The sequence below is a fragment of the Centruroides sculpturatus genome, unplaced genomic scaffold (genome assembly GCF_000671375.1).
Source record: "Centruroides sculpturatus isolate CEXI.00-Female unplaced genomic scaffold, Cexi_2.0 scaffold1052, whole genome shotgun sequence".
NCBI lineage: Eukaryota > Metazoa > Arthropoda > Arachnida > Scorpiones > Buthidae > Centruroides > Centruroides sculpturatus.
Window position 1 is genome coordinate 96,698 of NW_019385255.1, and position 14,703 is coordinate 111,400.

At 26.8% G+C, this 14,703-nt stretch overlaps 2 protein-coding genes across 3 annotated transcripts in view; both read left to right on the top strand.

The window, feature by feature from the left end:
- Positions 1-10,550, top strand: part of LOC111636784 (sex determination protein fruitless-like) — a 47,203-nt gene extending 36,653 nt beyond the window's left edge. Inside the window, exons 1-2 of one of the 2 annotated variants that reach the window (XM_023382111.1) lie at positions 5,216-5,352; positions 8,636-10,550. In XM_023382111.1, the coding sequence (XP_023237879.1) occupies positions 8,690-10,000 (1,311 nt within the window). In that variant the 5' untranslated portion in view covers positions 5,216-5,352; positions 8,636-8,689 and the 3' untranslated portion in view covers positions 10,001-10,550. Of the gene's footprint in view, positions 1-5,215; positions 5,353-8,635 lie in introns of those variants that run through there. The other variant, XM_023382112.1, reaches the window with a different exon arrangement.
- LOC111636780 lies at positions 3,844-12,894 on the top strand. Its single transcript, XM_023382108.1, has 3 exons — positions 3,844-5,283; positions 8,717-9,970; positions 12,111-12,894. The coding sequence occupies exons 1-3, from the start codon at positions 4,036-4,038 to the stop codon at positions 12,789-12,791; spliced, it is 3,183 nt and encodes a 1,060-aa protein (XP_023237876.1). The 5' UTR covers positions 3,844-4,035; the 3' UTR covers positions 12,792-12,894.
- The last annotated feature ends 1,809 nt before the right edge of the window (positions 12,895-14,703 follow it).

Genomic DNA, 14,703 nt, shown 5'->3' on the forward strand with positions numbered 1-14,703 from the left:
TTTTTTCCAGGAAGAAGAATTCACATTTATTATTGAACAAAAAAATTCCCAAGTCGAACTTAGACGAGAGTGACGTATATCCGGTGTGTCGAACTGTCGCCTTTTTATAGCGTCAACATCGGACTCGCTGACCAATTAGTGCTTACTGAACTGTAGCACTATGCAAATGTCGTGTGGTTTATCGACCTTCTTGGCCCCCGAAATGTTTGGTGAAGAAAATATGGCCCACGGACTATAATAAGTTGGACAGCGCTGATTTAAACTGTTGTAAAAATTTTAGATATAGAGCTATAATTAAATGAGTCAAGGGGGAAATGATAGAGTATATATAATTTTTTTTCTGACTTTACATTTTTATAATTTTCTAAAACCAGTCTAATGAAATGTCTTGCCAAAAACTGCTTTATTATAGTCTATATAAAAACATACACATACATGTTTATAAGTTGATTCCAATAAAGTAGTTTGAAGTTCTTCACATGGATGATTTGGAGTTTGGAATATGAATGTAGAAATGTCTTGGTTGACATAGTTTAAAATATGTGCATAGTTTTTCTAATAAAACATTTTGTGATTTTAAAAACTCATTTTAAGATTAAGTTTATTTTCAACAATAATCAGAAAACTAGGGTCTAGTCATTCATAATATACAATATTTTTATTATTTTTTATCATCCATTGTTATGATTTGTTTCAATCACAAACAGAAAAATATTGAATAAACAGTAAATGCAATCAAGTTTCAATAAAGTTTTTTCTTTGACTTTATCATCAAGGAAAAATTATAAATAGAAATCTATCTAGATATCTTTTATCCAAAAGTAGCTTTTAATATTTCTAGTACTTTCTTGTTTAAGAATTTTTAACTTTTAAGTTACTTCTTTATGTTTGCTGGAGAACAAAATAAAAGTTACAAAATTTTAAAAAATATTGTTTTTTTTTTAAATTGTTTTTGAATACTAATAATCAAGGTGTAATTCTATTATTTGAAAAGAAAGTATAGGTGAATTATGGTGAAATATGAGTATACAAATAAAAACCTTTGCAGTATGCTAAATAAAGAATAAACTTCTAAAAGTGTTTAACACTATTAAATTTTTTAATCATTCTGTTTTGATTCTTGTATTTATTTAGCTGACTTATCAAAAAACATCATAGTGTTATTGCTGCAAAATACTCATTTGGAACATTTAAAGTTTAATATGTTGCATAATTATAACAATCAGAACTAAATAAGGAAAGAATGATTACAAGATATGCAATACTAAGGAAAGTAGAGCAGATATTTCTTATCTTGGATGAGTAAAACACTCACTAATTAATCTAAAAACAAAATATTTAATTGATGATTGAGATAATTCTTAACCATTTCTTAAATATAATTTAAAATTGAAAGGAATTATAAGTTGGCAATAAATTTTATTAAAATAATATATAAAATTCCAATATGTATCTGTTCTTGAAAAAGTGTTCATTAAAAAACTGAGAAAACAATCTGTTGATTTCTCTCCATTAAATCTCTTAATTTAACAATACATTGTCGCATGCATCCCTATGGAGATGACTTAATTTCAAGAATTATTAGTCATAGAAAAATGTTGATGAAATTTTGTTTGTGTTATCAAGATGTTGCAAGTTTTCTGCTATTCATAAAATAAATGTCCATATAATTTGAGTGCTATCATGCTTGCTAATATCACAAATATATGTAGTAATTATATACTTCTGCATTATACTTTTAAAATTTGATAAAAGTTATTATATCTGAAAACACATTTCCTCATTTGTTAGGAATATTTTAAGTAATCTAAGAGAGAAAAATGTGCTGAACTTTGCCAACTAAAGATATTTAATTCTGAGTGTTTTCCTTTATTTGTAGAATGTTTAAACATTTTCAAGTATGATTTTGTAGTTTAATGAATTGTTTGTAAATAATAGATTTTGAAATATTTCATTATTAACTTAATTTTTTTTTCTTTTAAAATGTGTTTTCGGAAGAAAGTTCAGAAAATCATTTAGAAAGAGATCCAATGGAAAATTTGATGGGCAAATCCAGAATTTTTAGTTACTCCAGCGTAATAGAATTTTCTATAGGATGTATTTAATGACTTCAAAAAATCAAACAGCTTAAGCTAAAACTAGAAAATCTTTGTATCTAAACCCTACAGATGAAATTTTTTATTCTGACTTAGCTAAGATAACTCAAAAATCAACATTATTCATTAAGTTGAAATTGAAATACTCAATGAATTGTATAAAATAAATAATGCTTGATTGAAAGATGAAATTCATTTGATGAACTGAATAATTTTAATAATGAACTCTTTATTTCTCAAAAATTACATTTGCTTAAAAAAGTAAAAAGAGAAAAAAATGTATGTTTAGTATATATATATATATAATATAAACATAAATTTGAGTTATGAATGAAAGCATACACTATTTAATATGAAATAATGAAAAAGTAATTGCAAGGAAAGTTTGAAAGAAAAGAAAGTAACAGTACAATAAAAATAAAAGTAAAAACTCACTTCATTCATCAACAGGTCTGTCCTACATCCACCCAAGCATGAATGAAAAGTAGTACATTTGCAATTTTACACTGTACTTAAGAAGTCATTTTAGGTAAAATAAAAATTACTAACAAAATATGGACCCTTGATTTTGAACCGGAGTTGAAATTCTAATCAAATTAACAGGAAACTATAAACTCGGAAAAGTTTAGCAATAGTCAATACTCATGAATAGATGCTAAAAAGTTGACTTACAAATTAAAAGATATATACATATATATTTATATATCCTTTACTGATTATCTTTTTTTCCTTTCTTCATCAACTATTTATATTCATTGCTGGATTTAGATCTATCTGAAATATTCCAAACTTTTTCATACTTTTCTTCCTTCCAATAATATCATTTTACAATTTTATTTTATTTCTCCATTTCCTTATAGAATTGCTTCTTTTTCTTTCTCACTTTTGAATATCATTCTGCCACAAGTTTATCTATCTTTCATTTTTGAATCTGTCAATATGACAGATTCAAAACTGAAAGATGATGATATTTCTTTGTTTCTTTTCTCTTAATATTTAACATTCTTCTNATTTCTTTCTGGTACGAAAGAAAAAGTACAAATTTGCAAATAGATTTTATAATTATTGTAAAATTTATCATGATTTCATCCTTTGTAAATTTTTAAATTTCAATAACATCAACATAATATTGATTAAATAGTTAACATTAGATTTCTGTAAAATTAATTAAGTACATTCAAACAATTAATAAATTGAAGAGTGGATGATTAGGGTGGATCTTTTGGTCTTGGATTTGATTTTTACAACTTGTCAGAATAATTAAATATTTTGTTTCAATGTAAGAATTCAACAAAAATTAATTTTGTTAATTCCTATTTAAATTTATCATTAAATTATATTAGAATTTAAATGATGTATTCTTAAGATTGCATTAACTGAAAAATGTAAGCCTATGCCTTTTAAGCAGTGAGAAATGATAGAATCATTTTATGCAATTGCAAATTACCAAAATTGCCACAAATTTTAAAATAATTACTTAGCCAAAATATTAATGAAGTTCAAAACTCTAGCTTTAAAATTCTCAAATATTAAATTTGTATATTTAGTAAATGTAAAATATTATATTTACTTTTTAAATTTTTATTAAAATAATATATAAAATTCCAATATGTATCTGTTCTTGAAAAAGTGTTCATTAAAAAACTGAGAAAACAATCTGTTGATTTCTCTCCATTAAATCTCTTAATTTAACAATACATTGTCGCATGCATCCCTATGGAGATGACTTAATTTCAANAGTTGTAAATTTTGAATACTTTAATCTCAAAAATCTTTTGAATTAAAAAAAAAAATGTTATTTTCACTGTTAATTTAATCACTTTTTAGCTTCATTTTTGATGATTGTAGGTTTTCTAGGGCTTATTTTCTTTTCAGTGAGTACAGTTTTAGAAGTGACTCCAAAAACTTCAGAAGATAGAAAGAAAATCATCAATTTAAGATGGGTAGTCAACAGTTATGCTTAAAATGGAAGAATCATCATAACAATATTATTAATAATTTTGAACAGCTGCTAAGCACCGAAGCTTTGGTAGATATGACGCTCGCTTGTGAAGGTCAAATTATGAAAGTGCATAAAGTTGTACTTTCTGCTTGTAGTCCATTTTTTCAAAATTTACTTTTGGAGAATCCGTGTCAGCATCCCATTATTATATTAAATGGAATTAAATATACAGACCTCAGAACAATTATTGAATTTATGTATCATGGTGAAGTTAATATTAATCAAGATCAGTTAAATACCCTTCTGCAGACGGCAGAAAGCTTAAAAGTCAACGGTCTGACAGAAATAACGCCAGAAAATGGATCAAACGATGAGCTGGGCATAGCAGAAGTCAATGATGATCTATCTAACCATAGCTATCATTCGGATGCTAAATCTACAGGAAACAGAAAGAAAAAACGAAAATCAACCTGTAATAATTTTCACAATAATTACTCTGACGAACAAATTTCACCTAAAATTGAACCACCTATTTCTCCAGAATTGATCGATGTTACACCAGATATTGTCGTAGAATCAACTTCCATCAACAATAGACCAATGCCAGCTAATTGTGTGCAAAATCAATATCCTACACATTCGGTATGTAATTCCATAACTGCATGTGATAGCATTACAGATTCAACAGCTCGTCCAGTTTCGGCCCTACATTCAATGACTCCTAGTGGATCTATAGAATTACCTTCAAACGTTAACATAAAGATATCAGAACAATGTGCATCCACTGATGATAATTCACCTAATTTAGAGCTTCACAGTTCGACTGGCGAACAAACTGCAAGTCATCAGTCAGTGTTTTCCCAATTGGCTATTTCATCAGTCAGTATAAGTGAAAGCCCACTTCAACCTTCCAATATAATAATGAATACAGATAATCAGCTTACATGTGAATTGCCCGGTCCCAGTAATTATTTGCAGCTTTCCGTGCGGCAGGAGGATCAACAGCTAGTGAGGAAGAAAGAAAAATACATAGCAAATGTATATACATCTCAATCTATAAATATGGAAGATTCTTTAAAAAATCTTTGTTGTCCATATTGTAAAAAAGTCTATTCTCAAAGTTCGAGTTTAAAAAGACATATGGAAATTCATATGCTTGAAAGAAAGACTTATAGATGTTATATTTGTCAGAAAAGATTTTCCTGGAAGAATTATCTTCATTTACATCTTAAAAGAGATCATGGTGTAAATATTCATAGGAATTAAGAGAAATGAATTTGCACATCTCTGATGCAAAAGAAAATGTGAAGAAAGGTAGCTTCCTTATCTTTGTAAATATAATTTAATGCTTGTTACATACAAAAAAAAATGCAAAAATTAAAAAAGTCAAATAAATTGCCATTTTAAAAAGAATTATTTTCTTTATATAAAATATGAATATTTTATATTTTTATATTCTTATGTGANCGCAAAATTTTAACAAAAATAATATAAAAGTATCCAAGACATAGCCAAATATTGTAGTGCCACATCACTAGCGGACATTTGAAATTTGCCGACTAGAATGGTCAGTTAACCGATGTTATGGTTAATCAGGGGCCGGATAATCGATGCTCTACTGTATATAACATTATTTTTATATTTTTCAACTACTATCCTACCCTCTCGTAATAGTTTGTAATGCTGTTGCAAATACCCATTGTCAAAATTATGCAATGCATATCCTCAATCAACCCATTAAAGTTTCACAATTGAAATTTCAGAGCCAGTCTAAGCATGTTTTCAACTTCTGAATGTTAAATGAGCAAAAATCCATCAAAATCTGTTAGAAATCATTTGACTGTTGATAATAGATAAGAAAGAAAATTTAATTTGTTTTATTTGTTGAAACCATGTCTTCTTCTTCTTCTTGTTTCTTCTAATTCTATGTCACGACTTGGTGCATTTATCGACACATGGCAAATAATTTCATCATCCACTTTTAATTCATACAGATACGTGTTTTGGGCTTTCACCCCTCTTCAGTCTGTTACATTGATAGGTTGCAACCTATCGATGTAACAGAAACGCGTATCTGTATGAATTAAAAGTGGATGATGAAATTATTTGCCATGTGTCGATAAAACACCAAGTCGTGACATAGAATTAGAAGAAACAACAAAATTTAATTTATTAATTTAGCATTTTTATAATGTAAATTACAAATAATTTGTTTTAATAATTTTTTATACTTTTGTGTTAATTTTTGGCAAATTATGAAATGAAAGTTACAGCCAAATAAATTCAAGAAGTCACCATTTGTCAAAGAAAAAAAACTACTTGTAGTTTAATTCCTACATATAGTGATTTAAAGACACTAGAATTACATAATGTTGTTGTAAAGACTTTCACCCTTATAAATGCATTATAACAATTATCTACCATCATAACCATCCATATATGCATTACATAATATGGATAGCCCCTTTTGTATGCTTAATTGGATGTGGAAAAAATTACATTAGGACACAAACAAGATTTTATGTCATTGCACATGAGACTTTGGGCTACTTTAAACATTGATTTTAGAATTTTCTTACATAGTTATATGCAACATTGCTTGCAACAAACAGCAAGTTCTGAGAAGTGTTATCAACACGTGTGGTACTGAAAGTCTTCAATAAATTTTAGCATGCTATCTGTAGACTGTAGACCCGTGTGGTTTTGTTTGTAGAAATTGTATTGACAAAATATATTTTTTTTTTTATATAACAAAATGGATAAAGCAGGCTACATTAGACAAATATATAAATAAATAGATACTATATAAGTCTTCATTGTAACATAGTGGAACATTGTTAAATAAATATGAATTATTGAAGAAAGCTATATCATTTGCATTTCTATTTGAGAAATTTTTTAAGTTGGTCCCTTAGAAAAACTTCTTAACTAAGTTATACTGTATTTGGCTTACATTATGAATGTGATCAATTGTTGAATATTTAGATTTAAATTCTGGATTTTTATATGGTTTAATCTTGTTAAACTATAAGTTTTTGTCTATAAGAAGCCTTTACCTCCACCAAATAATAGCAAATTTTAATACAACTTCTTAATGTCTTGTAACAAACAAGTAAAAACTAAAGCTAAAGTTTCATTTTTTACTTGTTTGTTACAAGATTTTGAGAAGGTTTCTAACAAAAAATTAAGAATAAAACAATATATATTCTAAATCAGTGTTTCTCAACCTCTAACGAATCATCGCCCCCTTCAACGTAGTATCGCCCCCTTCAATAAAACCGTTACGTAGTATCGCCCCCTTCACTTCAAAATTCCGATGCCAAGAGCTAAGGCTAATGCCAAATTCGAACTGCATTGAATAAATTAGTGACTAGTATAATGTTATTTGTTTAATTATTGTATGATATAACGAATAAAATATCTAATTATTCTTAATATAATGTTNAGCCTTACAAATTGTGTATAGAATGTTGCCAATTTCAAAATATACTCACCTCAACTGTTTTGATAGTTTAAAAAATTATTTAATTTTTAAAAATGTAGTTATATAAGTGTTTGTAACTGATGATTCATGCCTTACTAAAATATTATTGGGTCAATTGAATACCCTGAATAGTTTAATTTATCAAAAAATATGATTTAAAATATTTTATTAATATATGTAAAAATTACACAAGTATATCAATTTTTTCGTTAGATCAAAGAGTTTTTTCAATGACAAATATGATAAAAATTGTTTTATAAAATATTAAATATGTGAAAGAGTAAAAAGTGAATTATTAAATAAAAGTGTTTTTTCATAAAGAATCTTCTATGCATTTTCTTAATGATCAAATGTAAATATTTAGAAGGAAAAGGTTTGAACATTTTCGAAAGCTTCAAATATTTAAATATATTTATTGAAATTTAAATAAAAATTGGAATTATTTATCAATAAATATGAATCTCGATTAGTTTAATTATTCATAAAATATAATTTAAAAGAAAAATATTTATATATATTATTATTAGAGCTGGCATTTTAAATAGAATAAGTATATTTAAGAGGAAAATCATCTGCATGAAATTAATTTTTAAAGTAAAATATTTAGATCTGCTTAGTTTTAAAATTTAATATAAACAGATACTGGAATTCTATATTTATTTAATTTTACATATATTTACGAAGTATTTTTTTTTCTTAAAAACAAAATTAAATCCGTTAGAAAATAATTTTATTATTATTATAACGTAAAAAAAGTATCAAAACTTCTTGTTTTATAAGAAAATAAAATTTAAAACAAAAAACGATATAATTGAATATAAAATGAAAAAAAAAATGGTTTTTATATTAGATTCCATTTTAATTTTTCATACAAATTCCAATTTCTGTTTATTTAAAAATATAAAAAAATGTAAAATAAAATATAAAAAGAAATTATGGTTTAAGAAAAATAAAGGTAAATGAAAGAGAATTTATTAGAAATTCTGATGAAATTACTCGTATTAAATTAAAAATATATCAAGCATATTTGAAATATAATTTCTATATTTGGTTCAAGTAATGCTTCATTTGACAATAGCTGGGTTTTCTAGGGCTTCTTTTTCTTGATTACAGTTGTACAAGGGCAAAAAGCATCACTGAAGAGAAGCTAAGTATAGAGACAACATAATGGGTAGCCATCAGTTATGTTTGAAGTGGAAAGACCACCAAACAAATATGTTGACCGGATTCGAAGAACTTCTCACTTCGGAAGCGTTAGTCGATGTAACTTTAGCGTGCGAAGGACAGAGTTTGAGGGTCCACAAAGTGATTCTTTCGGCATTCAGTCCGTTCTTTCAGAAGTTACTCTTAGAAAATCCTTGCAAACATCCTATCGTTATCTTAAACGGCATCAAATATACGGAACTCAGGACAATCGTAGATTTTATGTATCGCGGAGAAGTAAACGTTAATCAAGACCAGTTGACCGCCCTGCTACAAACTGCCGAAAGTTTAAAGGTCAAAGGGTTGACGGTGGAGAGTGGGCAGACGGGTGGTAAAGATTCCATAAGTTCTCTACAAGAATCCCATCCCGTCGATCAGAACGTAAATTCTACTTCTATTTCGTCGACGGACGAACAGAAAAGAAATTATCCTCATTTGAAAAGAAAGCGACACAGTCGCGTACACCACAAAGTACACATTGCTGCCAGTTCGACGGGTAGTGAGAGCGAAGATCAAATATCCAACGTGGAATTGTCGTCGGTAGAACTCGCTTACGTCACTCCGGATGTCACCACCGATTCGAATACCGTATATCCTACTATAGTGTCGACTCACAGTCAAGCGGATTTTATCTCCCATTCCTTATTTAACGCTAACATGAACGAAAGTAACGAAGTCAATACGCAGAATAATTTCGTAGCCTCCACGAAATCCGCTGTCAACGACGAATCCTCCAACTGTATACTCGAGACGAAGTCGGAAGACGAGAAAGAAATGGAAACGAAATGCAATCAGAATTTTGGGAATCTAGAAAATAATTCACCCCTACTATCACAGTTATTAGTTCAGACTCATCCGTCTGCAGGGGAAAAATCCAACGTCAGTTATTCCGAACATAACAATTGCGAGAAGCATTATGTGGCAAACAACGTGTCCTGTTCCGAAAATAGCCCGTGTAATGAACAATTAACGTCTGTCGAAACGAATAATGCAGAAACTAATGAAATCAAACCTCTAACATTCAGATCTCCATATAATAGTGGAAGAAAAGTGGCATTCGAAGAGTCGTCTGTCCATCCACGATGCCCCTACTGTAGGAAAATCTATTCGAGATTATCGAATTTGAAGAGGCACATGGAAATACACATGCTAGATAGAAAAACATACAAATGTTACATATGTCAGAAGAGATTCTCTTGGAAAACTACTCTAAGTTCGCATCTTAGAAGAGATCATTATGTTAAAGTAAGAACTAGTTGGTCTCATCAGGAATAATGATGGGGGAATTTTTTTTCTTTTCATTTTTTTTTTTTTTGTGTATATATATACAGTATATAAAAAAAAAGAAATATCTGTGGGCTGTTTTTCTCTAATATTAGTATTATCAGGATTTAATAGGATCAAATATATTTATGCAAACTGAAGTAAATTAAGCTTTAACAGTGATATATAAAAAAAAACAGGAGGAGAATAATTACAGTATTGGTACATTTATAAGTATGGTTTACCGAGAAAATTCTGAAAAAAAATGTTTGGTCTTCCTTTTCCTATGCAGTTATTGAATTTATAATCATATAATTATCATCATTAAATAAGAAGATCATGTAAAAAAATACTAGTTGCTTCCATAGATGAACAGAGCTTGCTCTACCAGAAAGAACATATTATATATAATTGGTTGTATATGGTAAACTTTATAATTTTTAAGATATTTTTATTATTATTCACAAATTTCTTACGAACATTAATTGCAGCTAATTGTATATTATTTAAATCCTTTTTTATATGGAAATTTTACTTTCATCATAAAATTTTTATTGCATTACTATTATTATTATTATTATTATATGAAGAAACACTTATTTGTAGAAAGAAATCTGTATTAGAATCACGTCTTGCAAAATTAGTGCCGTTGAAGACCTTAAATTTCTTTGGTTATTGTACGTTGCAAAAAGTGCAAAGAAAATACAAGGCTTTGTTAAGATTTCTGAAATTAAATTACATTCCTTCCCCTTTAAAAAAAAGGAATTAAATTTATCCTGTTATCTTAATTACCATAAGTTGCTCGGTAAAAGGATTCTATCTCTTATTTTTATTTGAATCCTGAATAATAAAATTTTGGGGTGAACTGCTGCATGGGACCGAAGACAAAGTAATAGATAGCTTGTGCGAAGATAAATAAATGCCATCGGGGAAAGTGGCATTGGACTTCCTGATGTTGGAATTTAGGAATTTTCCTACTACCCTAACTGGAGTCGTTGCTTTTACACACAGATAAATGCCTTCTTGTGTAGTAGTTGTACTACTACTACATACACTCCCGATATAGTGATATGGAGCAAAACTCGTGGCTGAGATTGTTGATAACCTACTTCGAGTAATTCATTCATTCTCTGAATTCTTTCACTCCCGCAATGAATCTACATTACTAAGTTTTTGTGAAGAATAAATTGTTTGTGTCGAGTGTTGAAGTGCTTGGTTAAGAACATGTTATTAATTTAGGAGTTAAGTTGTTTCAGTAATTTGTGTTTCGTGCTTCATTTCGTTTTTTTTTTCNTTACAAACAACATCTTAACTCTTTAAAAAATCAAATATAAAAAGATGAATTTATTAATAAAATATTTAATTTTGGTTTAAACTATAACAATATCAAATTAAGAAATTGATACTTACTAATGTATTTTCATCTATATGAAATTATTCATTTTAACATTATAAAATGTAAAATATAATAAACTGTAAAAAAGGTAAATTTTTATAATTTATATTGTATTGTGTTTAATTTTAAGAAGTATTACATTTATGAAAGATCATATACAATTAAATGGTTACATGAAGCAGAGAAAAGTATAATTTATGTAGCTAATAATATGATAATTAATTTGCTAACAGTAATTTTTAAATATGGTAAGATTATTTTGATTTAAATATAATTAAATATTATAAGTAAGTTATATATATTTTATTGATATAAAATGTAAAATTAATTCTTGTTTTATCGAATTATAATTAGTCATTTATTTATTATCCAACCATTAGATTCCCAATAGTCTTTTCTAAATGATTGCATCCCAGTTTTGAATAATACAAATAGTAGATATTATATGTTAATTTTGAAGCCTTACAACAATTTTGATTGTCAAATAATATATCATTCTGGCCAATACTCATTTAACTGTACATTAAAAGTACTGTTGTCAATAGTTCATTGTTATCATTTATATAAAGTAGCATTATTTTCTTGTTAAAGATTACATTCATCAATACATTTATATATTTTATTTTTGTATATTGCTTTATCTGTAAGAATGAGTTTCAAGCTTCTGATGGTTTAATAATGAGTAAATGACTGTGTCTTAAAATTAATTAGATAGTCTTTAAGTAGATGTTCTTTAGACCAATGCCAGCTAATTGTGTGCAAAATCAATATCCTACACATTCGGTATGTAATTCCATAACTGCATGTGATAGCATTACAGATTCAACAGCTCATCCAGTTTCGGCCCTACATTCAATGACTCCTAGTGGATCTATAGAATTACCTTCAAACGTTAACATAAAGATATCAGAACAATGTGCATCCACTGATGATAATTCACCTAATTTAGAGCTTCACAGTTCGACTGGCGAACAAACTGCAAGTCATCAGTCAGTGTTTTCCCAATTGGCTATTTCATCAGTCAGTATAAGTGAAAGCCCACTTCAACCTTCCAATATAATAATGAATACAGATAATCAGCTTACATGTGAATTGCCCGGTCCCAGTAATTATTTGCAGCTTTCCGTGCGGCAGGAGGATCAACAGCTAGTGAGGAAGAAAGAAAAATACATAGCAAATGTATATACATCTCAATCTATAAATATGGAAGATTCTTTAAAAAATCTTTGTTGTCCATATTGTAAAAAAGTCTATTCTCAAAGTTCGAGTTTAAAAAGACATATGGAAATTCATATGCTTGAAAGAAAGACTTATAGATGTTATATTTGTCAGAAAAGATTTTCCTGGAAGAATTATCTTCATTTACATCTTAAAAGAGATCATGGTGTAAATATTCATAGGAATTAAGAGAAATGAATTTGCACATCTCTGATGCAAAAGAAAATGTGAAGAAAGGTAGCTTCCTTATCTTTGTAAATATAATTTAATGCTTGTTACATACAAAAAAAAATGCAAAAATTAAAAAAGTCAAATAAATTGCCATTTTAAAAAGAATTATTTTCTTTATATAAAATATGAATATTTTATATTTTTATATTCTTATGTGATTATATATATTTAATTACATTCAATTTTCTTTTAAATAAAACCAACAAAATGAATTCTAATTATGTACTTAATTTAAATAGTTTAGAAATTTTAATTAAAATTTGTTAAAATTTTATTCTTTAGTAATAATTAGGAAATAATTATTTTGTACAATAATTTAAAATATATATAATTTTATAATTATTGTCCACAGTCTTTTTATTTTTATTTTTTTACAATAATTACTTTCATATGTAGAATATGCTGTACTTAATAAGAATGCACAGACATGTATTTAAACACATTTACATATAAATTTTAATTAAAAAAGCATATAAAAATTGTAATTGAAAAAAGTAAATTCTGGTTTTTATTGTTATCCTATCTTTAATTATAAACTAAATTAATATTTTTGTCTGCTGTTTTATATGTATAGTAAGTTCCTATATTTAATATATATAGTGATTTTTTTTAAGCAAATATAATAATTTGATATAAGAAATATTGCATTAATTGCTCTTGTCTTTTATCATTATATATCATCAACAGTTAAAAATTATTGACTTTTTGTTTTTGATTGACTCATTGTCTACTTTTTTGCTTCAAATTTCACTAAATTTATGTAGTTAAATTAATTAAATTTAAATATAAAACATTGTAAGGGGAAAAGTATAGAAATATATTATTATTATGTTTTTTGAGTACAAATATAATGAAGGTTTTTAACACATTAATAATTTTCTTTTGGTTCATTAAAATTGTAAATAAAAAAAAAGTATTTAGATGTACAGAAATATAGGGTTGCAGAGATGAAGCAGAAAGTAGAAATTACCTGGACCCAAAAAGATTAATAAGATTTATAATTTAACAAATTTTAATTATAGCTTGAACTTTGTTACCTAAAATCCCAAAATTGTTTTTTGTAATAAAGTCATAGGGAAAGAGATGAGGGAGAATGTGAAACTGTGAATCTGTCTCTCAGCAGCTCTGCAGAAATATTAAAAATAAATTTGCTTATAAGTTTATTACAAACAACATCTTAACTCTTTAAAAAATCAAATATAAAAAGATGAATTTATTAATAAAATATTTAATTTTGGTTTAAACTATAACAATATCAAATTAAGAAATTGATACTTACTAATGTATTTTCATCTATATGAAATTATTCATTTTAACATTATAAAATGTAAAATATAATAAACTGTAAAAAAGGTAAATTTTTATAATTTATATTGTATTGTGTTTAATTTTAAGAAGTATTACATTTATGAAAGATCATATACAATTAAATGGTTACATGAAGCAGAGAAAAGTATAATTTATGTAGCTAATAATATGATAATTAATTTGCTAACAGTAATTTTTAAATATGGTAAGATTATTTTGATTTAAATATAATTAAATATTATAAGTAAGTTATATATATTTTATTGATATAAAATGTAAAATTAATTCTTGTTTTATCGAATTATAATTAGTCATTTATTTATTATCCAACCATTAGATTCCCAATAGTCTTTTCTAAATGATTGCATCCCAGTTTTGAATAATACAAATAGTAGATATTATATGTTAATTTTGAAGCCTTACAACAATTTTGATTGTCAAATAATATATCATTCTGGCCAATACTCATTTAACTGTACATTAAAAGTACTGTTGTCAATAGTTCATTGTTATCATTTATATAAAGTAGCATTATTTTCTTGTTAAAGATTACATTCATCAA